This window comes from Palaemon carinicauda, chromosome 2 (assembly GCF_036898095.1).
Source record: "Palaemon carinicauda isolate YSFRI2023 chromosome 2, ASM3689809v2, whole genome shotgun sequence".
NCBI lineage: Eukaryota > Metazoa > Arthropoda > Malacostraca > Decapoda > Palaemonidae > Palaemon > Palaemon carinicauda.
Genome location: NC_090726.1, coordinates 36,163,682 through 36,189,844, shown reverse-complemented (window position 1 = coordinate 36,189,844; position 26,163 = coordinate 36,163,682). Strand labels below are relative to the sequence as shown.

The following is a 26,163-nucleotide window of genomic DNA, read 5'->3' as shown; positions in this document are numbered from 1 at the left end:
CTCCGCTTCCACTTGCGGTTCCACCAGTGAGGCAACACTCTCTTGAGGTACAACAACCTCTCCCATCCATGAGGCAGACACCTCAGCTCTCGCTGCAGCGACCTCAACCCTCCTCAAGGCGAGAGCCTCAACACCTTAGCCTTGCGCCTCAGGAACCTCAACTCGCGAGACAAGTACTGCGTTCTGCGCAGCCACTACCTCAACTCTCGCAGCTCACACCTCAGGAACCTCAACTCGTTCCTCAGGAACCTGCTACTGCGCATCCGCTAACCTTACAGCAAGCGCAACTCTTGAGTCAAGACACTCATGCCAGGAGTCAGCCTCCTCAACCCATGCGCCTACCTTCTGCTACTCCTTTTGACCAGCCTTTGCAGCCTGAACCTCAGGTTTTGCCTCAGCAACAGAGACTTGAGGATGAAACCACAAGCGTTTTTGCTCCCGCTCGTGCAGATTCTGCTGTTCAGCATACCTTACCTCTCACTTCGCTACACTCTGGTGATGAGGTTTCTGATGATGAGGCTGCACACCTGGATCCCTCATCAGACGTGGAAGATTCCAAGTCTTCTCCTCCTCCTATTGACTTTCGTAAGGTCCTGGCTCTTTTCAGAGAGGTATACCCAGACCATTTTGTCTCTGCTACCCCCCGCTCTCCGCCATCTGAGTTTTCGCTGGGCATGCAGCCAGCCAAGTCAACTTATACTAAGCTCGTCTTTGCAAGGTCCTCTAAGAGAGCTTTAAGAATTTTAGGGGAGTGGTTGCAGTCTAAGCAGCAACTAGGAAAGACTTCCTTTATGTTCCCACCGACTAAGCTCACTTCTAAAGCGGGCGTTTGGTATGCCACAGGAGAGGAACCAGGCTTGGGAGTACCTGCCTCTGCCCAGGCTGACTTCTCAAGTTTGGTAGACTCTCCTCGTAGAACAGCAATGAGGCGCTCTAAGGTTTGCTGGACCTTCTCCGATCTAGATCACTTCCTAAAGGGTGTATTTCGAGCCTTTGAGATGTTCAATTTCCTAGACTGGTGCCTGGGGGCCCTTAGCAAGAAGACCTCCCCTGCGGACAAGGACTCAGCCATGCTCTTAATGTCCTGCATGGATAAAGCTATTAGGGATGGATCTGGCAAGCTTGCTTCAATGTTTGTGTCAGGAGTGCTTAAGAAAAGGGAGCAGCTTTGTACCTTCCTTTCTTCCAGCATCACACCTTGTCAAAGGTCTCAACTCCTTTTCGCTCCGCTCTCTAAGTTCCTGTTTCCCGAAGAGCTTGTTAAGGACTTGTCTGCGGCCCTGATTCAAAAGGACACCCATGATCTTGTGGCCTCTTCAGCTCGTAAGACTAAGGTTGCTCCCTCAGTCCCCAGGACTTATCGCACCCCAGTGGCTGATACTCCTGCTACGAGGTTTATTCCGCCCTTTCGTGGTAGAGCCCCCAGCCGAGGAAGCTCCCGTCCAGACTCTTCCAGGAGCAAGTCTAGGAAAGGTTCCAAGGCTTCTAAAGGCAAAAACTGACTCTCCTCCTCTCCAGACAGCAGTAGGAGCCAGACTCAAGATCTTCTGGCAAGCCTGGGAAAAGAGAGGTGCAGACGCTCAGTCTGTCAGTTGGCTGAGGGAGGGTTACAGGATACCATTCTGCCGCAAACCCCCTCTGACCACATCTCCCATCAACCTCTCTCCCAACTACAAGGAAAAGGACAAGAGGCTAGCGTTGCACCAGGAGGTGTCGCTCCTGTTACAGAAGAAGGCAGTGGTTATAGTCCGGGACCATCAATCCCCGGGCTTCTACAACCGTCTCTTTCTGGTGGCCAAGAAGACAGGAGGTTGGAGACCGGTGCTGGACGTCAGCGCGCTCAATGCTTATGTCACCAAGCAGACGTTCACTATGGAGACGACGAAGTCGGTCCTAGCAGCGGTCAGGCAGGAGGACTGGATGGTCTCGTTGGATCTGAAAGATGCTTACTTTCACGTTCCTATTCATCCAGACTCCCAACCTTTCCTGAGATTCGTTTTTTGGAAAGGTTGTCTACCAATTCCAAGCCCTGTGTTTTGGCCTAAGCACAGCTCCTATGGTGTTTACGCATCTGATGAGGAATATTGCAAAATTCCTCCACTTATCGGACATCAGAGCCTCCCTTTATTTAGACGACTGGCTGTTGAGAGCCTCCACGAGTCGTCGCTGTCTGGAGAGTCTCAACTGGACTTTGGACTTGATCAAAGAACTGGGTCTGTTAGTCAATTTAGAAAAGTCCCAGCTCATTCCCTCCCAATCCATTGTGTACCTGGGAATGGAGATTCGGAGTCAGGATTTTCGGGCTTTTCCATTGGCCCCAAGGATAAGCCAAGCCCTAGATTGCATCCTGAGCATGCTGAAGAGGAGCAGTTGCTCGGTGAGACAGTGGATGAGTCTCACAGGGACCCTTTCATCGTTAGCCCTGTTCGTCGAGCTAGGGAGACTCCACCTCCGCCCTCTCCAATTCCATCTAGCAGCTCATTGGGACAAGGGTTTGACTCTCGAAGCAGTCTCTATCCCGGTCACCAAAGAGATGAAGACCACTCTCTTGTGGTGGAAGACCAATCTCCTTCTCAGGGAGGGCCTATCGTTGGCGATTCAGACCCCCAATCTTCATCTCTTCTCGGATGCATCGGACTCGGGCTGGGGCGCGACCTTGAACGGACAGGAGTGCTCGGGAACGTGGAACGAGGAACAGGAAACGCTCCACATCAACTGCAAGGAGCTACTAGCAGTTCATTTAGCCCTATTGAACTTCAAGTCCCTCCTGCTAGGCAAGGTGGTGGAGGTGAACTCCAACAACACCACAGCCTTGGCTTACATCTCCAAGCAAGGAGGGACCCATTCGAGGAGCCTATACGAGATAGCAAGGGACCTCCTCATTTGGTCAAGAAGTCTAAACCTCACCCTAGTTACGAGGTTCATTCAGGGCAACATGAACGTCTCAGCAGATCGCCTAAGCAGAAGGGATCAGGTCATCCCCACGGAATGGACCCTCCACAAGAGCGTGTGCAACAGACTTTGGACCTTGTGGGGTCAGCCGACAATAGATCTTTTTGCCACCTCCATGACCAAGAGACTTCCTTTGTACTGTTCCCCAGTTCCAGACCCAGCAGCAGTTCATGTGGATGCTTTTCTGCTGAACTGGTCCCATCTCGACCTTTACGCATTCCCACCGTTCAAGATCATAAACAAAGTCCTTCAGAAGTTCATCTCGCACGAAGGGACACGGCTGACGCTGGTTGCTCCCCTTTGGCCTGCAAGAGAATGGTTCACAGAGGTACTACAATGGCTGGTCGACGTCCCCAGGACTCTCCCTCTAAGAGTGGACCTTCTACGTCAACCTCACGTAGACAGGTTGCACCCAAAACTCCACGCTCTTCGGCTGACTGCCTTCAGACTGTCGAAAGATTCGCTAGAGCTAGAGGCTTTTCGAAGGAGGCAGCCAGTGCGATTGCCAGAGCAAGGAGGGTATCCACTCGTAGAGTCTACCAATCCAAGTGGGAAGTCTTCCGGAGCTGGTGTAGAGCCAATGCAGTTTCCTCTACCAATACCTCTGTAACCCAAATAGCTGACTTCCTATTACATCTAAGGAATGAGAGATCCCTTTCAGCTCCTACGATTAAAGGGTACAGGAGTATGTTGGCTTCAGTTCTCCGCCACAGAGGTTTGGACCTTTCTTCCAACAAGGACCTTCAAGACATCCTTAAGTCTTTTGAGACTTCTAAAGAACGTCGTCTACCCACTCCAGGCTGGAATCTAGACGTAGTCTTAAGGTTCCTTATGTCACCTAGGTTCGAACCTCTCCAGTCAGCTTCCTTCAAGGACCTTACCCTCAAGACTCTTTTTCTCGTCTGCCTTGCAACAGCTAAAAGAGTCAGTGAGGTTCATGCCTTCAGCAAGAACATTGGGTTCACATCCGAATCTGCAACATGTTCTTTACAGCTCGGATTCTTAGCTAAGAATGAACTTCCTTCACGTCCTTGGCCTAGATCGTTTGAAATTCCTAGCCTCTCCAACATGGTAGGTAACGAGCTAGAAAGAGTTCTTTGCCCTGTCAGAGCTCTGAAATATTATCTTAATAGGTCAAAACCTATTCGAGGACAGTCAGAAGCCTTATGGTGTGCAATCAAGAAACCTTCGAGGCCCATGTCCAAAAACGGGGTTTCGTATTATATAAGGCTTCTGATTAGAGAAGCCCATTCTCACTTGAAGGAGGAAGACCTTGCTTTGCTGAAGGTAAGGACCCACGAAGTGAGAGCCGTAGCTACTTCGATGGCCTTTAATAAAAACCGTTCTCTGCAGAGCATAATGGATGCAACTTATTGGAGGAGCAAGTCAGTGTTTGCATCATTTTATCTTAAAGATGTCCAGTCTCTTTACGAGAACTGCTACACCCTGGGACCATTCGTAGCAGCGAGTGCAGTAGTAGGTGAGGGCTCAGCCACTACATTCCCTTAATCCCATAACCTTTTTTAACCTTTCTCTTGAATGCTTTTATTGTTGTTTTTATGGTTGTTACGGTAGGCTAAGAAGCCTTCCGCATCCTTTTGATTTGGCGGGTGGTCAATTCATTCTTGAGAAGCGCCTGGGTTAGAGGTTGTGTAGAGGTCCTTTAGTAGGGGTTGCAGCCCTATATACTTTAGCACCTTAGAGTTGATTCAGCCTCCTAAGAGGAACGCTGCGCTCAGTAAGGAAGACGAACTTAAAAAAGGCAGAGTAACGGTTCAAGTCGACTTCCTTACCAGGTACTTATTATTTCATTGTTATTTTGAGATAACTGATTATATGAAATACGGGATACTTAGCTATCCTTTAATCTTGTACACTGGTTTTCACCCACCCCCCTGGGTGTGAATCAGCTACATGATTATCGGGTAAGTTTAATATTGAAAAATGTTATTTTTATTAGTAAAATAAATTTTTGAATATACTTACCCGATAATCATGATTTAATTGACCCTCCCTTCCTCCCCATAGAGAACCAGTGGACCGAGGAAAAATTGAGGAGGTGTCAACAAGAAGTACTGTAGTACCTGGCCACAGGTGGCGCTGGTGAGTACACCCCCTTCTAGTATAGTGATAGCTGGCGTATCCCTCCCGTAGAATTCTGTCGGGCAACGGAGTTGACAGCTACATGATTATCGGGTAAGTATATTCAAAAATTTATTTTACTAATAAAAATAACATATTTAATAACAAAGTTATCTAATCTACTCCAGTGATTAGATGATTTTATATTTAGTAATTTGCAGAAATTCTTTTAAAGACTCGGTATTTTTACTTTTAACATTTGATGAATAGTTTTTCATTTGTACATTTTACTTTCACAGTCCTATGCAGAGTAGGAGCACTCCAGCATTATGTGTTCGTGGCAACCTAAGTCTTCCTGAGGTAGTACCCTTAGACCACCCACTGTCTACCAGTGGAGACGTTCCTATTCAAACATTAGATCCACGCTCTTATGGGTTCAAGTTTACTCATAGTCATGCCACAACAGTGACAGGTATGTATCTTATTTCTGTCATTACCAAAGTTCAGTAATGTGTTTCAAAAGGATTCTCATAATGATCTTCTCTTGTATATTAATTTATTGTGAAACCTGAAAATAGTGTAAGAATTATTATTACAACTGAAATACTGTTTATTCCCATATGTAGGATTTTTACTTATGGATAATTGTACAGGAGATGGTGTTTTAGTTTTTTATTCTATTTCTTGAACTATTCACTACATTCCTTTTATCCTTTTACTTATCATCCATTCCATTTTTCTCCTTCTCATGTTCATCTTTCATAGAAGCATATATATCGAACAGTTTCCATGGTGGAAAAAATTATTTCTCTTGGTTTCATTAAACTGTTATACCATGATAAGTATTGCTTGTACCTTCTCTTTACTTAGATGTGTTCCATTTGATCCCTTCCCATCTGTCTTTAGCTTTCCATTTTTAATATGAGATATAATTCTCTATTGGTGGGAGTCATAGTCTAGTCATACCACTTCAGAATGAGAAATTACTGTTTGAAGGGACTTGATCATTCATGGTAATAACTAAATTGATTTTATATCGTTAGATAAAGTTAGGTAATTTTACCTTGAATTATTAGTCCCTAGTATGTGGTGGCTTATTTATCAGGTTTGTATAGTACACTATTTCATGCAAAGAGTACCATTATATCGATGAACCTCCCTTGATATTCATATCGCTGCTTCTCTAGAAGCTTGGTTTATTCAACCTTTACCCAGAAAATTTTTAAAGTTTAAACATTTTCCAATTTTCTTTCCCTTCAATAAAGATATGCCCTTTGTAAAGAAAGGAACATTCTGGCTGTAAGTGGTAACTGACAAGCCAGTCACGATATGAGAAGTACAGCTATTTCCCTAAAATTTTATAGAAACTTCTATGGGGAAGAGTTTTAACAGCAGCTCAATAGTGTACCAAGTTGGTTTCTTCTAAACATTATCTTAATGAGTTATGGTTTACTTATGAAGTTTGCTAGGCTCTAGGCCCCACAGTGGCTGCATAGCTGTGGTCTAATTAATTTTGAGTTCAGTTGATATTTGACGCCATTTTATAACGAGTTCATGGGGTTTTAATTTAGTCATTGATTTGGTATCAATCAAAAGTACCATTTAGATGAAAAAATACCATATAGAGACAAGCTGCAGTCCAGTATTTTAAGTAGCTTTATTAAACAATCTGCAGTCCCATACTTCAAACTGTATATTTAGATGGTTTGTTAAAGTTATCTAGACCAAGGTTAGTAATCTTAACCATGGTATATTACTTTTAATTAAATTTATTCTAACTCTTTCCTTCATTGCCTTCCCAACTCTGGTAGAGTTATGCTTATAAACTGTTTTCTCAAAGGAGGGACTCATTAGAAATGGGATGCCATTCATACGGCAAGGGGAATGGTGGTGTATATTAGAACTGAGTATAATAATAATTTTAATATTAACACTCACCCGATGTTCATATACTAGCCTACCCTTCCCCACAGCCTCATGGTGTCAGAGGATAAGGATGATTTCGTCTTCAAAGCTGAGGATACAAAGAGACTGGCACGTCACTCATTATTTATCACTGGAATTATCTATCCTTTACTAAGGGCATATTTTTATTTAAGAGAAATAAAATGGGACAATTTGAAAAAATTTCACATGTTAAGGTCGATTAAACCGAGCTTCTGGAGAACAAACAATATGAACATCAGGTGAGTATAGAAATAAATTTTTCTATTAAAATCCTATTTTTCCATCACTTCAATTATTTCAAGAGAAATTTTATCTAAAATCTTCTGTTTTATGATTGAGGTGTAAAATTCTCAAATCTAATAAAACTACTAATAATTCCCGTATAAAGTTCGCTTTTGTTTTGTATGATTTACCAATTCTCAGGTGAGAAGAACTTCCAACCCAAATGTGGTTACGTCTTCTCGGTCACCTTTCATCACTGGCCCGTCTAGTTTCCAATGGTCGCCTCAGGATGAGATCCCTCTAGTGGCGACTCAAGTCCCGGTGGAATCAGACTCGTGATTCTCCGGACATCCGGATCCCCATGGGATCAGTGGAACTGACGGACCTTGAGTGGTGGGTGTCAGACGAGAATCTGTGAAAAGGAGTGAATCTTCTTGTCCTCCCCCCGGATTTGATGCTATTCTCAGACGCTTCAAAAAAAAAAAAAAAAAAAAGGGTGGGGTCCCACGTGCTGCACCACATGACCTCAGTCCTCTGGTCAGAGTCAGAAAGGTACCTCCACATAAATCTCCTAGAGATGAAGTCCGTCTTTCTGGCCCTTCAACAGTTCCAACAATACCTGGCGGGCCACTCAGTGGTGGTGATGAGCGACAACACCACAGTAGTGGCTTACATCAACAAGCAAGGTGGTACTTTTTCGCAGCACCTATCCTATGTAACAGTAGAGATGCTGAGATGGGCCGATGTCTACTCGATACCACTATCGACACGCTTCATTCCGGGAAAAAGGAATCTGTTCTCCGACAACCTGAGCAGAGCATCTCATAGTGAGTACCGAGTGGTCTTTGGATCATCTAGCAGCCAACAAAGTCCTGACTTTGTGGGGTTCTTCGACAGTGGACCTCTTCGCAACGGCCCTGAACTTCAGGCTCCCGTTGTATTGTTCCTCAGTCCCAGACCCCAGGGCTCTCTGACAAGATGCATTCCAACAATGGTGGGACAACATCGACGTTTACGCCTTTCCCCCATTCTATCTGATGAGGAGGTTGCTCAACAAGGCCAGAACATCGGTCAATATTTCAATGACCCTCATACCTCCACTATGGCATCACGCAGAATGGTTTCCGAACCTTCTGCAACTCCTAACGGAGTCCCCAAGAGAACTCCTTCCACAACGCGATCTACTCAAACAACCACATGCTAACATATTCCACAAAGCCATAGTTTTGCTACGACTTCACGCCTGAAGACTATCCATCATCTCCTCTCTCCGAGAGGATTTTCGCAACAAGTTATGATTAGGATGTCTGGACACCTGCGAAACTCATCAGCAGCAGTCTACCAGGCAAAGTGGAAAGTCTTATGTGGTTGGTGTCGTGGAACGGGTATCTCTCCTCTCAATGCCTGTCAGTCTCGGCAGTAAAAGGCTTTCGGCCTTAAGCCTGGCCTTTAGACTAAAAGGAATAGACATATCCTCATCGCTAGACCTTTCCTTACTGACACGGAGTTATGAACTTACCTGTTCTCAGTCTGAGGTGAGACCTACCCCATGGAACGTGGTTCGAGTTCTCGAGTCTCTTAAGAGACCTCCCTAAGAACCATTACGCCAGGCAACAGATTGCCACCTGACTTGAAAGACGGTGTTCCTGCTAGCTTTGGCCTCAGCCAAGCGAGTCTGTAAACTTCATGGTCTCTCATACGACATTGCCCATTCAAGGGGATGGGGAGAGGTAACATTCAGGTTCGTCCCTGAGTTTATTGCTAAGACTCAGAACCCGGGAGTAGCGAATCCACGATTCGACTCCTTCCGGATTTTGAGTCTTCGTTCTGTAATAGATGACCCAGACCATCTCTTACTCTTCCCAGTGAGGAGTTTGAGGCTGTACCTTACGAGAACAGCCGCAGCCCGTCCTCGTGTGCCTGCACTATTTGTCAGTACAGGAAGGACCAAGAGGAGGGTCACCAAGAACACCATCTCAGCATGGATTCGCAAGGTCATAGGATGCATTGAATCCAGACCCTCCTTCACGTCGCCCCAGAGCTCGTGATGTCAGAGGCGTAGCTACGTTCCTGGCATTCAAGAAAAACTTCTCAGTGACGCAGGTTCTTGAAGGTGGGGTGTGGAATCGTCAGACCACATTCACATCCCACTACCTACAAGACGTAACCCACAGGAGACTCGATACGTTCTCTATCGGTCCTGTGGTGGCTGCACAACAGGTGGTTCAACACCTCAAGCTCCGTATTGGACAAGTAGCAGAAGGTTGAGGGCATTGTTACCCGGTTCTAGTGTGCGTGAATGAAAAGGTTTGACTGGCTCTTATTCTTTTCTTCATCCTCCCCTCTCTTGGGGAAAGCAGCCTCCTGGGTTCTCTGCACAGCTGACCTCAAACCACTGCAGGTAAACCATGCTCCCTTGTGTACCTAGTATCAAAACTAATACTGTTGGTCCCCATACCCTGGCAAGGTGGTATCGGGAAAGTCCTGGTGACACAGTTTTTCCTTCTAAAGTACTCGGAAAAACTTAACCTGGACGGTCACACTTTTTATATACCTCAACACATAGCTAGCGTAGGCCGCTTAGCAAGGTTTTAGCGAGGTGCAGGGACTCCTTATTTTTGAGTGCTGACATACTCAGATAAGGAGCCCCCAGGTAAAGCCAAAAGCCAGATTGACAGGGACGTCTACCCTTCCTAATAGGTGAGTCACCCCTAATAAATAGCGTGGTTTGTATTCCAGTTACGGAACAAATGACAAATTAGTAGATCATTTGTAATATTTCTTCACTATACAAACCTTAGCTATTTATACAATCTTGCCCGCCAGCCCTATCACCCTTGAAGTCCTTCCTCCAAGCAAAGTTAGCTCAATCACAGGTGTGTGAGGTGGGGGGGGGTAGCAAGCTACCCTCCCCTACCCCCCGCTAACTAGCCGTGTGGGTAGTTAACCCTCGCTAAACTTTAATGGCTCGTCATTTCAGCTACGCCGAAAGTAATACCCCTAATAAATAGCCAAGGTTTGAATAGTTAGGAGAAATACAAATTATCTACGATTTTGTCATTTTTTTAGTTATACACTACAGTATAAGAAAATAAGGGGTCTAGGGGTGTAATTTAGGGGAGTGCACATTCGTGCTTATCTCTTAGATAACCCTATCAAATGTAGAGAGATGGCTATTAATTATTTTAGAAAATACAGTAAATAAACGACAATGATACAAAAGACAAAAAATTACCTAGAGATAGTGAAGCAGAATTTCAATGCTAGAACGATGCTAGATCAATATGCATTGAATAAGGTGAATAGAAACTGAAGCACCAAAACTTTCCAAGTACCATATATTCCTCCAAAAATAAAAGAAAAAAGTCAGAGCGAAGCAACTTTACATTTACTTATTTCCTGCAGTACAGTAGGTTAAGAAAAGAAATGGATGAATTAGGACTTACTTTTACTTGTTGATAAGATTAGCTAGTTAGTGTAAAAACCTGTTTGATGGTTATTATCAAATGCAATATTCATAATTAAAATGGTTAAAATTTTTACTCAAAATACAGAATTTTTAAAGTGAAACTATAGAACAATAAAAATAGCTAGATTATTTGTGATTAAAACCATAATGGCAATTAGTACTTGGTTACAAGCAATTTACAGATCCAAAAAGCCAAAGACAAAACAGGCGACTGGATGGTACCTACTACAGTATATATAAAAATCACTCATCACTGAAAAATATTAAAGTGTAAATTGATTATATTAAACAGGAAGAAATTAGAAGAGAATCATTTAACAATTCTGGGAACTGTGAATAGTTGTTGATAGTACAGCACGGCATGTTCACAAAATGCTTGTACAGTATTTTTATTGAATATGAAGGCGTCACTTGCATACTGAGACTACATTTCTTTCTGACATAAGAGATTGATGAACCTGGGGATGTTTTGGACATACATATGAAAAATGAAATTGTGATTAAGCAAACTATTGTTCAGCTTATTTCTCTTCAAGGTCATGAAATGAAGAGCAAATTTGGTAAAATAAGCCATATAGTTTAGTAATAGATTTTTATTTTTCAGCCTGTTTCTTTAGTTCATTGATTGATAAAAAATTAAGTAAGGATTAGAATTTATAGTTAAACTTAAAATTGATGTAGATAATTATTGGCTCATATCAGTTTGTGTAAATGATTCTCTTATGAAATGTAAATCACTTTTTTTCTTTTCTTTCAACAGGTTTTTGGCCTGGGGAAAGTAAGGAACATGCATTGATTTGGTACCACACTGGTGGTTGTTTGGATCGAAGCAAAGATATAATAAATGATAAGTATTATGAAGATTATTTGGAGCAGAAGATGATTGTTGCTTCTTTCAGCCAGGCACTTGCTCATGCAAATTATTTAGGTAAGTTCGCGTTATTTACAGAATCTGTTTGATACTTGAGGCAAAGGATCGAGGCCATGGTGTTCTCGGAGATTAAAAGTGTAGAGTATAGATTAATAGATATAACAAGTGCATTCATTTCTAGTCCATCATCTACCCTTACTTTATTTGTTAGATTTTTTCATGGATGATCTTTTGTAGTTTCATATAGCAGGCGGGTTATTAGCATAATGAGTTTTTGTTCCTACGCAACATATAAACCATTGTCCTTCAATTAGGGAGATTTATTTAATGGGGGGGGCCCTATTGTTAAAACTTCAGTAATGAGCAGTTATCCAGCTAGTGAAGGGTCCGGATTAGGAGCCTTGCCCCCTATCCCAGTCAGAGGGCTTCACTTTTGATTTGGCCGCTGTCAAGTATGGATATATTGCTAGTGCCTTACTAAACTTTTTCATTTTCTTTTTGTATTGCAGGAAGTTAATGCAGTTGGGTCTTTGTGATTATGGAAGGGAAACAGGATTCGTACTTGCCAAGGGAATTGTGAATGCTGCCTCCAGTTTATGAGTAAATTGGCTGTAGATCCACACTTCCTCTTTGCATCTTGTAGGGGCCCATGATTGTTCGCAATCATCTTTATGTACGGAGTTAGGTCGTGGCCGCCTGTGCAGTGGCAGGCATACATCCAGATGGGGAAGTCGCTGTGTCTTCGCTGGGGTCTGCCTTGTCAGCGTCCAAGACACTGAAGTCTTTTGCTGGCTCAGTTTCCTTAGGGTGTGACTGTTTCCGCTGCCCCTGTGCATACATCCCTGGCTCAGTCCCCAGGGAGTATGCATCAGGAGCAAGAAGCCCTCAGATTTGCTTTGGCGGGCTATTCAGGTTTTGGTGGTGTGTGGGGTTACCCCTCATGTTCAGTGCACCATTTCGGAAGCGGTTCGCCTGTTGCCATGCAGACTGCTGATGATGAGTTTGACCTAAGGAGGTCTTGGGCTTTCTTAGGTCTTTCAGGTAGGCCCTCCATTACTGTTGAGAGAGCTTCTAGCTAAGGCCACTCCAGAAACCATTGATGGTAGGAAAAGCAATGACAGTGTTTTTAGACAGTATGACAGCATTGGCATACAACTGGAACTTTGGAGTTGGGTCAAAGTCATATCCCTGTACTATATGGCAGAGATGCTGATGATTTAAATGAATATGGGATAAATAACACTTCTTCCTCTGTTCATTTTAGGAAGATCGAATGTCCTAGCAGATAAGTTAAGCAGTAGTAGTCCCATTTTTCCAAAGAAATTATACCATCAGCATGTCCAGAAATTTAGAATTGGCTGGACTGGACACTGACATATTTGCATCACTGAACAATAAAAGGTAGAGGTGTTTTGTTCATCAGTTCCAGATTTCTTAGCATGAAAGTAGATGCCCTAATATAAAACTGGCTGAATTTGGACCTTTACTCATTTTCACCGTTCATTATGTTTCGTAAGGTTAAAAAGAAGTTCAGAATTTCTGCCAATAGCAGAATGACACTAGTAGCTCCAATTTTGACCACAAAGGGAATGGTTCACCAATTCGTGAACTTTGATATCGAAGTGTTCAAGGTTTCTGTACTTAACCAGGCCTCTCAGACCCAGAGATTAGAATGAGAATGAGTGAGAGATTACAAGAGAGGAAGTGAGGAGAGCACTAGATGAAACGAGAGTAGGAAAAGCATCTGGTATGGATGGTGTGAGAGCTGAGATATTGAAGGAAAGGGGTGTGACTGTACTTGAATGATTGGTGAGATTGTTTGATATGTGTTTTGTGTTGTCAATGGTACCAGTATATTGGGTTTGTGCATGTATTGTACCACTATATAAGGGAAAGGGAGATGTGCATTAGTGTTGTAATTCAAGGGGTATTAGTTTGTTGAGTGTAGTTGGAAAAGTATGGTAGAGTACTGATTGATAGGATTAAGGATAAAACAGAGAATGCCATCTTAGAAGTACAGGGTGGTTTTAGAAGAGGTAGGGGTTGTATGAATCAGATTTTTACAGTTAGGCAGATATGCAAGAAATATTTAGCAAAAGGTAAGGATGTGTATGTTGCGTTTATGGATCTGGAGAAAGCGTATGATAGGGAAGCAATGTGGAATGTGATGAGGTTATATGGAGTTGGTGGAAGGTTGTTGCAAGCAGTGAAAAGTTTCTACAAAGGTAGTAAAGCTTGTGTTTGGATAGGAAATGAAGTGAGCGATTGGTTTCCAGTGAGAGTGGGACTGAGACAGGGATGTGTGATGTCACCGTGGTTGTTTAACTTGTATGTTGATGGAGTGGTGAGAGAGATGAATGCTCGAGTGCTTGGACGAGGATTGAAACTGGTAGACGAGAATGACTATGAATGGGAGGTAAATCAGTTGTTGTTTGTAGATGATACTGTACTGGTTGCAGATGCGGAAGAGAAGCTTGGCCAACTAGTGACAGAATTTGGAAGAGTGTGTGAGAGAAGGAAGTTGAGAGTTAATGTGTGTAAGAGTAAGGTTATGAGATGTAAGAGAAGGGAAAGTGGTGCAAGGTTGAATGTCATATTGAATGGAGAGTTACTTGAGGAGGTGGATCAGTTTAAGTACTTGGGGTCTGTTGTTGCAGCAAATGGTGGAGTGGAAGCAGATGTACATCAGAGAGTGAATGAAGGATGCAAAGTGTTGGGGGCAGTTAAGGGATTAGTAAAAAATAGAGGGTCGGGTATGAATGTAGAGAGAGTTCTGTATGAGAAAGTGATTGTACCAACTGTGATGTATGGATCGGAGTTGTGGGGAATGAAAGTGACAGAGAGACAGAAATTGAATGTGTTTGAGATGAAGTGTCCAAGGAGTATGGCTGGTGTATCTCGAGTAGATAGGGTTAGGAACGAAGTAGTGAGGGTGAGAACAGGTGTAAGAAATTAGTTAGCAGCTGGAGTGGATATGAATGTGTTGAGGTGGTTTGGCCATGTTGAGAGAATGGAAAATGGCTGTCTGCTAAAGAAGGTGATGAATGCAAGAGTTGATGGGAGAAGTACAAGAGGAAGGCCAAGGTTTGTGTGGATGGATGGAGTGAAGGAAGCTCTGGGTGATAGGAGGATAGAGGCAAGAGAGCGTGCTAGAAATAGGAATGAATGGCGAGAGATTGTGGCGCAGTTCCGGTAGGCCCTGCTGCTTCCTCCGGTGCCTTGGATGACCGCGGAGGTAGCAGCAGTAAGGGATTCAGCATTATGAAGTTTCATCTGTGGTGGATAATGTGGGAGGGTGGGCTGTGCCACCCTAGCAGTACCAGCCGAACTCGGTTGAGTCCCTTGTCAGGCTGGGAGGAACATAGAGAGGAGACGTCCCCTTTTTTGTTTCATTTGTTTGATGTCGGCTACCCCCCATAATTGGGGGGAGTGCCTTGGTATATGTATTATTATTATTATTATTATTATAATTATAATTATTATTATTACTAGCCTAGCTACAGCCTGCTTGAACAAGTAGAATACTAGAAGCCCAAGGGCTCCAACAGGGAAATCAGCCCAGTGAGAAAAAGAAATAAGGACGTAGTATATAAACTATGTATAAGTACTGAATTTAAGTATAAAATATTTTAAGATATGAAATGAGGCATGTTAACCTGTTCAACAGAAAAGTGTTTACAAAACGTTTGAACTTCTGAAATTTATCTAAACCCATGCTAGTTACATCTAACCACATGGAGTCTTTCCACAGTATTTTGAAAAATTTAAAGTTATTGCAGTTCTCCAGATTTTTCATAGGTTCAAAAGACAGTCTATTAATCTAACCACATGTAAACTTTCCACGGTATTTTAGAAAATTTAAAGTTTTTGCAGTCCTCCAGATTGTCTTTCATAGGTTTCAAAAGACACTATTAATAATTTGTTTGTTCCTACACATACAAATGCTTGTTCTTTAATTAGGGAGATTGTTTCAATGTTAAAGTTAGATAATGATCATTTGAGATGTTTTTTGCTAAAAAATTTATTTTCAAATGAGTCTAGAATGTTGATTTTATTATTTTAAAGCTATTAGGGATCTGTCTCTTTCCTTCACTGGCAACCTACCTACATCAGAGTGTGGGAGTCAGCAATATGAGCATTAGGGGATGTTCAATTTAGAAATAAATGAAACTTTCATAATGAAGTGATTATTTCCATACTCGCTTGATGTGCATTTACATGTCTACTTTTTTCCCCCCACTGACTTGTGGGGGCAAGAGGAGAGGGAATAGCTTTAACTTCGAGACTGAAGACAAAGGCAATATGGCTTGTCTATGCTATTGGTTTATTACCATAAACTGTTAGGTAGTCTCGCTACTTTACTAGAGAACTAAGTCTATTGAAAGGAAAGAAAGTGGGAATATTTTTAATTTTAGGGGTTAACGTCTATGTAACAAAGGTTCCAGAGAGATGCAATATGAACATCAAATGAGTATAAAGATAAGAAAATTTATCATTAAACTTGTTTTTTTTACTAAAAACTTCTTTATCTATTGATTAGTTTTATTTTCATGTCTTTTTTACTTATGAATTCTGTTCTAAATTTTGCACAAATTATACAAATAGCAAATGCCTTTTTTTCAGGATTTACTTGTGTAAATGAATTGACATACCCCATTGTACAGCAGTCGGTGATATCTGATGGTAGAAAGTGGAATTTTAGCACTTATCAATTGAACACCTGTGCCTTGCATTCAGAGCGTGCCATTGAAAATCCAGTTAACAACATCTTATGGTAAGTTGAAGCCTATATTTTTATGAGACAGTATATGCAATGTACAATATTCATGTCAAACAAACAACTGTTTTGTGCAGCTTTACAGTTGTGTTGGAAGTGTTACAATTATGACTTGAAACCAGAACTATAGATTACTGTAGATACTGTATACAGTACTCTTAAAACTAGAGCTATGCTTACTTCAGAGATAATCTCTGTTATGTAACAGTGAAATCCAGATTTGTTCATTTAAAGTCTTATGCAGAGTAAACAATAGCAAAAGATCAGTGAATTTATATCAATCACTGTCATGTAAGAACATTGATAGTTAGTGGGATTAACTTCAATGTAATGAAAACAACAGAGAGAGAGAGAATGAATGTATAATAATATCTTGTATAAGAAGGAATGTTAGGCATTCTTGAGAAAATTCACTATCATGCAATTGAAACTGGAAAGAGAAAGTAAACTCTATGATAATCAAATGCTAGGCTTACTTAATTAAATTCGTTATTGTACACCAAGTACTTGTTTAGTCAAAATGGGGCTTCTGGCAAATTTGAAGTGGAACATAAACAGACTTTTAGTGAATTTACTAAAATGGTGGGTCCCCTTATAAATAGTTAAGTGTCAATCAGCTTATTTTATTTGTTTTTTTTTCAGGTTGAGTGGTGATCAGTTGTTATTTGAGGCTGTTGAAGGTTCGGGTGTGAAGGGTTTTAATGTTGATGTTCTAGCAAATCTTGTTGCCATGTATATGAAGAAAGGAATTGTAAGAGATAATGCAACACCATATTTAGCTCCATATAAGGTAAGTTTTTACATTGTTTTTAGTTGAAGATAAATTGTGCTCTTCTATCACAAACTTTTTTCTGGGCTCCGACCCGTGTCGCCCTGTGAAATGCTCCTAAAGCACCATTTCTAAGGTATATAACTGCTATATATTACCAGAGAAAAAATTGCATGGGAATGCCAGGTTGAACCCAGCTCGCTCACCTGTATAAGGTGTCGGTATAATACTGGGGCGCGATAAATCACAACCAGAGAAATAGATTTTTCCTTCGTCAAAATCCCTTTTATATTGATCTAATTTTTCAATATTTAACTTAGCTGGTGATTATATAGCTGCAACTCTGTTGCTCGACAGAAAACTCTTAAGGTAAAACTCGCCAGCGATCGCTACACAGGTTGCGGGTGTGCCCAACAGCGCCATCTGTCGACCAGATACCCAGTTCTCAGTGTAAACAAAGACTCAATTTTCTCTCTGTCGTGCTATCGACAAGACGTACTTACTCGCTGTTGCTAAACTGGAGTTTTTTCACAACTAATTGGTGAAGTACATTATTCTAGTTTTGAGCTTTCGCTGTGCAGGGTTTCTCTTCACACAAATCCTTGAACTCTTTTTGATAACGGATTCTTTGTTGATGACTTTTTGATAGTTTTTTGAATTCCCCTTTGACCAATTCAAAATGGCTGACCCTTCACAAGTCCCAAAATTTAGGAAAAGGAGCTGAAGTGCAAAAGTGCAGTGGGAAGTGATAAAGTGCCGAGTGATAGTGTTGTGGATAGTGTTGCGCTTGAGGGTTCGTCTGTTCGTGCCTGTCGTCCTCCTAGTCCGGGACCTCTTGCAAGCTCCCAAGTCCAGGGGAGAAGCAATGTCGTACGACAAATGGGTTCGAGAGGCTTTAATCAGCGAACAGACGTTCCCTCCGTGGTATCGGGCGTATCTACCCAAGATCGCCCCTGCCTAACTAAGACGAGAGAGCCCATTTATACCTCGTCTTCGGGAGGTGTTTCTCGCAAGAAACCCTGGACCAAGGTCTCACGACCGTTAAAGCGCAAGTCGGTCCCTTCCGCACAAGTCCAACGGCCCAGTTGTAGCCACTGGGTCAGTTCGGACTCGCTGCCGTCATCCGATGACTGCTCACCGCCTAAGAGAGGCAAAGCGGTACCGCTTCAGACAGTTACACCGTCTGTCGCCGCACCTGCTCCTGTAGACCCTAAGTGGTCTCTACTTCAAGACATGCAGTCTAAACTAACGTCTCTTATGCAGGACTTTCGTGCGGAGAAGGTTGCTGCCGCACCAGCTAGTGCAGCTCCTTGCCTACAACCGCCCACACGATCGGTTGTGCGTCCTGTGGACGCTGAGGTAACCTTCTCACGCACACCAGTTGAGAGAGTTCCGCCACCCATGCGTTCCAGTGTGATCTGCCAGCCGCATGTTGACGTTCAGCGACGCACGGAGGTCTCCGTTGATGTTCGTGAGGTTCAACAACCGTCAGAGTTGTTTTGTTTTGACGCGGTGCGTCAACCTCCGCAACCCAGTGTGGTTGCCACTGCTCACCCACATCAGTCCAGACAGTCTGGAGTAGACGCTGTGCGTCCCCGCGCTGCTATGGTTGTTGCCAGCTCACAGACTGGGCAGCAGTTCCATGACGTTGCGTCCGGCTCAGTCACGCATGCACCCGTGCGACCGGACTCAGCTAACCAGCCGTTACCCACTCCGTTGCCGTTCCCTCATCAGTTATCGGATGAGGGACTTTCTGATGATGTTGCTGTACACGTAGATGAACCGCATTCAGAACTGGACGAGCCTAAGTCTACGCAACCCTCTTTGGACTTTAGGAAAGTTTTGGCCCTTTTCAAAGAGATGTTTCCGGACCAGTTTGTTTCTGTGGCTCCGCGTTCTCCTCCGTCAGAGTTTGTGTTAGGCATGCCGTCAACCACTCCTGCCTTTACTAGACTCGTCCTCGCACGCTCGTCCAAGAGAGCTTTGCGGGTGATAGGAGAATGGCTGCAGTCCAAGAAGAGTTTAGGGAAGACAGCTTTTACGTTTCCCCCTGCTAGACTCTCTTCTAGATCGAGCGTCTGGTATGCCACGGGAGAAGTTCTCGGCTTGGGAGTTCCTGCCTCTGCCCAGGGCGACTTCTCAAGTCTTGTAGACTCTCCCCGCCGCCTTGCCATGAGACGCTCAAAGATATGTTGGTCATCTTCGGACCTGGACCACCTTTTGAAAGGTATCTTTAGAGCCTTCGAAGTTTTTAACTTCTTAGACTGGTGTCTAGGAGCTCTAAGCAGAAAGATCTCTCCGACAGAGAAGGAGACTTCCTTGCTCATTATGTCCTGCATGGACAAGGCCGTACGTGATGGGTCTAATGAGCTTGCTGCATCTTTTGTGTCCGGAGTCCTTAAGAAGCGTGAAAACCTATGCTCATTCCTTTCAGCTGGAGTTACACCATGCCAGAGATCCGAACTTCTGTTTGCTCCTCTTTCCAAGTGCCTTTTTCCAGAAGACCTGATTAAGGAAATTGCCGCTTCTTTGATACAGAAGGACACTCACGATCTTGTTGCGTCCTCCGCTCGCAAAGCCACCCCTTTGCCTACCTTGTCAGCTAGACCAAGGATGGACACTCCAGCGTCCCGTTTTATTCCGCCCTTTCGTGGCAGAGCCTCCAGCAGAGGAGGTGCTCGTGCCGAAGGGAAACGAGGAAAGAAGAAAGGAACCAAGTCCTTTAAGGGCAGAGTCTGACTGCCAGCTTCTTCAGACAGCAGTGGGAGCCAGACTCAAGAACTTCTGGCAGACCTGGGAAAAGAGAGGCGCAGATGCGCAATCTGTGAAGTTGCTCAGAGAGGGGTACAAGATCCCTTTTGTACGAAAACCCCCTCTAGCAACGTCCCCCATCGATCTCTCTCCCAGGTACAGAGAGGAAGACAAGAGACGAGCCTTGAAACGGGAAGTGTCTCTTTTACTAGAGAAGGGAGCAGTGGTCAGAGTCTCGGACCTTCAATCTCCGGGATTCTACAACCGACTCTTCTTGGTGTCAAAGAAGACAGGAGGGTGGAGGCCGGTGCTAGACGTCAGTGCTCTGAATGTCTTTGTCACAAAGCAGACGTTCTCCATGGAGACCACGAAGTCAGTCTTAGCAGCGGTCAGAAGGGAAGACTGGATGGTCTCTTTAGACCTAAGGGACGCCTACTTCCACGTCCCCATCCACCCGGACTCCCAACCTTTTCTGAGATTCGTTTTCGAAAAGGTTGTCTTCCAGTTTCAAGCCCTGTGCTTTGGCCTAAGCATAGCTCCTCTTGTGTTTACGAGGCTGATGAGGAATGTAGCCAAATTCCTTCATTTAGCGGACATCCGAGCCTCCCTCTATTTGGACGACTGGCTTCTCAGAGCTTCTTCCAGTCGTCGCTGTCTGAAGGATCTAAAGTGGACTCTAGATCTGACCAAGGAATTGGGTCTCCTTGTCAATATGGAAAAGTCACAACTGGTCCCATCCCAAACTATCGTGTATTTAGGGATGGAGATTCACAGTCTAGCTTTTCGGGCTTTTCAGTCGGCCCCCAGAACAAGCCAAGCCCAGTTATTCATCCAGAACATGCTGAAGAAGGAACAATGTTCAGTCAGGAAGTGGATGAGTCTGATAGGGACGCTATCATCCCTGGAACAGTTCGTGTCATTAGGAAGACTACACCTCCGTCCTCTTCAATACCACCTAGCATTTCATTGGAAAAAGGACAAGACGCTAGAAGCGGTCTCGATCCCCATTTCCGAGAAGGTGAAGTCTTGCCTGACTTGGTGGAAGGACAGTATCAGCCTAAGAGAGGGTCTTCCCCTGGCTGTTCAGACTCCCAACCACGTTCTCTTCTCGGACGCATCGGACGTAGGCTGGGGCGCGACATTAGACGGTCGGGAATGTTCGGGAATATGGAACTCGAGTCAAAGGACAATGCATATCAACTGCAAGGAGCTACTGGCAGTACATCTGGCCTTGAAAAGCTTCAGGTCTCTCCTTCAAGGCAAAGTGGTGGAGGTGAACTCGGACAACACCACTGCTTTGGCGTACATCTCCAAGCAAGGAGGGACCCACTCACTGACGTTGTACGAGATCGCAAGGGACCTGCTCATCTGGTCAAAAGGTCAAAACATATCGCTAGTAACGAGGTTCATCCAAGGCAACTTGAATGTCATGGCAGATTGTCTCAGTCGGAAGGGGCAAGTAATTCCAACAGAATGGACCCTCCACAAGGATGTATGCAAGAGACTTTGGGCCACTTGGGGCCAACCAACCATAGATCTCTTTGCAACCTCGATGACCAAGAGGCTCCCAATATATTGCTCACCAATCCCGGATCCAGCAGCAATTCATATAGATGCCTTTCTCCTAGATTGGTCACATCTAGATCTATACGCATTCCCACCGTTCAAGATTGTCAACAAGGTACTGCAGAAGTTCGCCTCTCACGAAGGGACAAGGTTGACGCTAGTTGCTCCCCTCTGGCCCGCGAGAGAATGGTTCACCGAGGTACTTCGATGGCTAGTAGACGTTCCCAGAACTCTTCCTCTAAGGGTGGACCTTCTACGTCAGCCACACGTAAAGAAGGTACACCAAAGCCTCCACGCTCTTCGTCTGAATGCCTTCAGACTATCGAAAGACTCTCGAGAGCTAGAGGCTTTTCGAAGGAGGCAGCCAGGGCGATTGCTAGAGCAAGGAGAACATCCACCCTTAGAGTCTACCAATCGAAGTGGGAAGTCTTCCGAAACTGGTGCAAGTCAGTATCTGTATCCTCGACCAGTACCTCTGTAACTCAAATAGCTGACTTCCTCTTATACCTGAGGAAAGAACGATCACTTTCAGCTCCCACTATCAAGGGTTACAGAAGCATGTTGGCATCAGTCTTCCGTCACAGAGGCTTAGATCTTTCCAACAATAAAGATCTACAGGACCTCCTTAAGTCTTTTGAGACCACGAAGGAGCGTCGTTTGGTTACGCCTGGTTGGAATTTAGACGTGGTACTAAGATTCCTCATGTCAGACAGGTTCGAGCCGCTACAATCAGCCTCCCTGAAAGATCTCACCTTAAAGACTCTTTTCCTGGTATGCTTAGCCACAGCTAAAAGAGTCAGTGAGATTCATGCCTTCAGCAAGAACATCGGATTTTCGTCAGAAAAGGCTACATGTTCACTACAACTTGGTTTTCTAGCCAAAAACGAGCTGCCTTCTCGACCTTGGCCGAAATCGTTCGATATTCCCAGCTTATCGAATATGGTAGGCAATGAACTAGAAAGAGTCTTATGCCCTGTGAGAGCTCTTAAGTTCTATTTAAAACGAACTAAACCTTTACGAGGCCTTTCTGAAGCTTTATGGTGTTCAGTTAAGAAACCATCTTTGCCTATGTCAAAGAATGCTTTATCCTATTTTATCAGACTGTTAATACGAGAAGCTCATTCCCATCTGAGTGAGGAAGACCAAGCATTGCTGAAGGTAAGGACACACGAAGTTAGAGCTGTCGCAACTTCCGTGGCCTTTAAACAAAATAGATCTCTGCGAAGTATAATGGACGCAACCTATTGGAGAAGCAAGTCAGTGTTCGCGTCTTTTTATCTTAAGGATGTCCAGTCTCTTTACGAGGACTGCTACACACTGGGACCATTCGTAGCAGCGAGTGCAGTAGTGGGTGAGGGCTCAACCACTACAATTCCCTAATTCCATAACCTTTTAATCTTTCTCTTGAAATGTTTTTATTGTTGTTTTTTGGGTTGTCCGGAAGGCTAAGAAGCCTTTCGCATCCTGGTTGATTTGGCGGGTGGTCAAAGTCATTTCTTGAGAGCGCCTAGATTAGGGGTTTTGATGAGGTCCTGTTGTATGGGTTGCAACCCTTGATACTTCAGATCCTAGGGGTCGATCAGCATCCTAAGAGGATCGCGAGGCTCCGTAAGGAAGACGTACTTAAAAAGGCAGAGTAATTGTTCAAGTCGACTTCCTTACCAGGTACCTATTTATTTTGTTTTTGTTATTTTGATAACTTCTAAAATGAAATAAAACTCTTAGCTCATAAAAGTGTAAACTTATATTGCTGGTCTCTACCCACCCCCCTGGGTGTGAATCAGCTATATAATCACCGGCTAAGTTAAATATTGAAAAATGTTATTTTGATTATAAAATAAATTTTTGAATATACTTACCCGGTGATTATAATTAAATGACCCTCCCTTCCTCCCCAATAGAGACGCAGTGGGACGAGGAGAAAATTGAGTCTTTGTTTACACTGAGAACTGGGTATCTGGTCGACAGATGGCGCTGTTGGGCACACCCGCAACCTGTGTAGCGATCGCTGGCGAGTTTTACCTTAGAGTTTTCTGTCGAGCAACAGAGTTGCAGCTATATAATCACCGGGTAAGTATATTCAAAAATTTATTTTATAATCAAAATAACATTTTTATTAAAACTACAGTTTTCAAGTGACAGGCAATATTGTTATTGTAAATGTAGTCTTTAGTGACCTTGTATTTAACCTTGGTACAGTGAACCCTCGCTACTTCGCGGTTCGACCATCGCGGATTCACCACTTCGCGGATTTTTTCCATAACCCATATATATACAGTAATATATATATATATATATATATATATATGTATGCATGTATTTATGTATATATGTAGGTATGTATATGTGTATACATATAAATATATATATATATATATATATATATATATATATATATATATATATATATATATATATATATATATATATATATATACACACACACATATATATATATATATATATATATATATATATATATATATATATATATATATATATATATATATATATATATATCTAAAGTAGGAAGATGTGATGTAGTTCTAAGGGAAAAGTATGGGAAATATGTCTGGGTAATAAGCAAAGCTCTACCTCCAGTTTGTTTCTACATTATGATCAGAGATAAATGTAAACAAAACATTGGTTGCCATTTTTTATCGTGCTTTTTAGCATGTTTAGGAAATGCATGATATAAAATCACCTTTAATATTTGTGCCTGTTTTAGTTTAGGGTACTGTAGTACATGCATTAAGTGTTCTGTACATTAAAGGGTAGTTTGTTAACAGTACTACGTACAAGGGAAGGTTTTAAAAGTCTGAATATACATGTTGAATAAATAGGTAAATATGGTGTCACTACTTCGCGGATTTTCACCTATCGCGGCCGCGACTGGAACCTATCTACCGCGATAAACGAGGGTTCACTGTAATGTATTTCAATGAAACAGGCTTTAGATTCATGAAGAGTTCTGCAAGTGTTAAGGCCAGGCTTACCTCTAAACAGAAAAATATCAATAAAAAAAAATACTTTACTTAGTAACTAGATATTTTCAAGGTACACTTATATTACTATTGCCAATACTATATGAGCATAACTTAATTTGTATGTTCTTTGTCCGTCCGTCACTCCTCACGTATGTCTGTCGTCACAGATGAATTGCAATGTTAAATATTTTATATAAGACCCCGTTTTTGCATGTGAATACTCAAATATCTTATAAACATGCAATTTAGTTTTTCCCATAATCTTGAACATATCAAGATATGAATAGATAGATAGATGAATAGCTGGGCCGTCACGCTGAATTTCATGTTTTTTAAGATCAAATTCTCTCTAGCAATATTATTTAAGATTTTATATTAAAGGCTAAATTACACAGAAAAATGAAAAACATATATATGTTAACATGTGTAGCTTCAAAATGATTGAATTATTTTTTTTATTTTAGGAAATTTTTGAAACAAAAAAATTAGTTTTGAGTAATTGCGCTTCAAAGTTTTCAGTAACATGCGTGAACTTTTTATTACACCATACTTTGGTTATTGATGTTATGATTGGTATTATTTTTGCATGCGACATTCTAAACAGTTATATATTGATATTAAATTTAATTTGGTCTTGTTTATTGTAATAGAAATTATTTATCGGCTTTTATAGCCTCACGGCTGGGGTGTTAACACAATGTCAAATCATTGAAAGAATTTATTTATTTATTTATTTATTTTTTTTTTTTTATTATTTATTTATTTTTTTTTTTTATATTATTAAAACCAGCATTGGTTGCCTTCCCTAATCTACTGGTGGTGTGTCTCACACCCTTGAGTGAGCAAAGGGTGTACAGATGCCAGATATCACTAGATTTTCAGGCATGAAATGAAACAAAAATACCAAAAAACCTGCAAAAATAAATAGTATTTCAGACTGCCTAAGGTTTATTCTCACGCTCGGCCTTTTAAATAGGTAACGCCACGGTTACACCCATATCCCTTTAAAGTTGCTTTATCAATGAAAATGGCTGCGAAATGTTTAGATAAAATTTTGTGCTGTATGCTTGGATAGTTATATAATATAAATCCATGAAAAACTCAAATTAGATTTTTTGGAAATACTGTATAATTGGTTTCCAGAGGGTGACCTGGCCCTTAAATAAAACTGAAGAAAGGTTAAGTTATTTGTAAAGAAATCAGACTTCTATATGGGAACATACACCAAAAGGAATGGGTGAATACTATAGTAACGCTACAATAGAAAGTAAGGAGTTGAGGTGTAATTAATGGCAGCATACTTTAAATTCAATCTTGACTTGTTTGCCAAAAAACTAATATGTAGTATTTAGATAAAACCCCTGATTATCAAGATTAAGCTATATTTACTCTACAGAGAGAGAGAGAGAGAGAGAAATACTATAGGTCAAAAGACTCGGGTAACAATCAATAATGTAGAAGTAAATCAGATGATGTGAGGCAAAGTAAAGATTTAGCATGGTACTTGAAAGTTAAAAAATATTTTCCATACGATAAATTTTATTGTTTTTGTTACATGTAGCTCGGCTTCAATGACCATTGATGTTACGGTGCCGGATCATTCTGTCATGTAATTTGTTGCATTTAGTGTTTATGCTGTATTCTTTTTTCCATTACTGTACAGTATATAGTAAATGGAGCTTTTTACATTTTTAACTTATTGTACAGTTAAATGCATGATGTATGATGTATTTGATAACATCAAAATTTATTATTGATTTGGGTGTATCT

General features: G+C 42.3%; 1 protein-coding gene across 1 annotated transcript in view; it reads left to right on the top strand.

The window, feature by feature from the left end:
- mRpS30 (mitochondrial ribosomal protein S30) overlaps positions 1 to 26,163 on the top strand; it is a 69,949-nt gene that overhangs the window by 39,364 nt on the left and 4,422 nt on the right. Inside the window, exons 4-7 of the mRNA XM_068354628.1 lie at positions 5,334 to 5,506; positions 11,433 to 11,600; positions 16,167 to 16,317; positions 16,963 to 17,110. Coding sequence (XP_068210729.1) covers positions 5,334 to 5,506; positions 11,433 to 11,600; positions 16,167 to 16,317; positions 16,963 to 17,110 — 640 coding nt within the window. The remainder of the gene's footprint in view (positions 1 to 5,333; positions 5,507 to 11,432; positions 11,601 to 16,166; positions 16,318 to 16,962; positions 17,111 to 26,163) is intronic.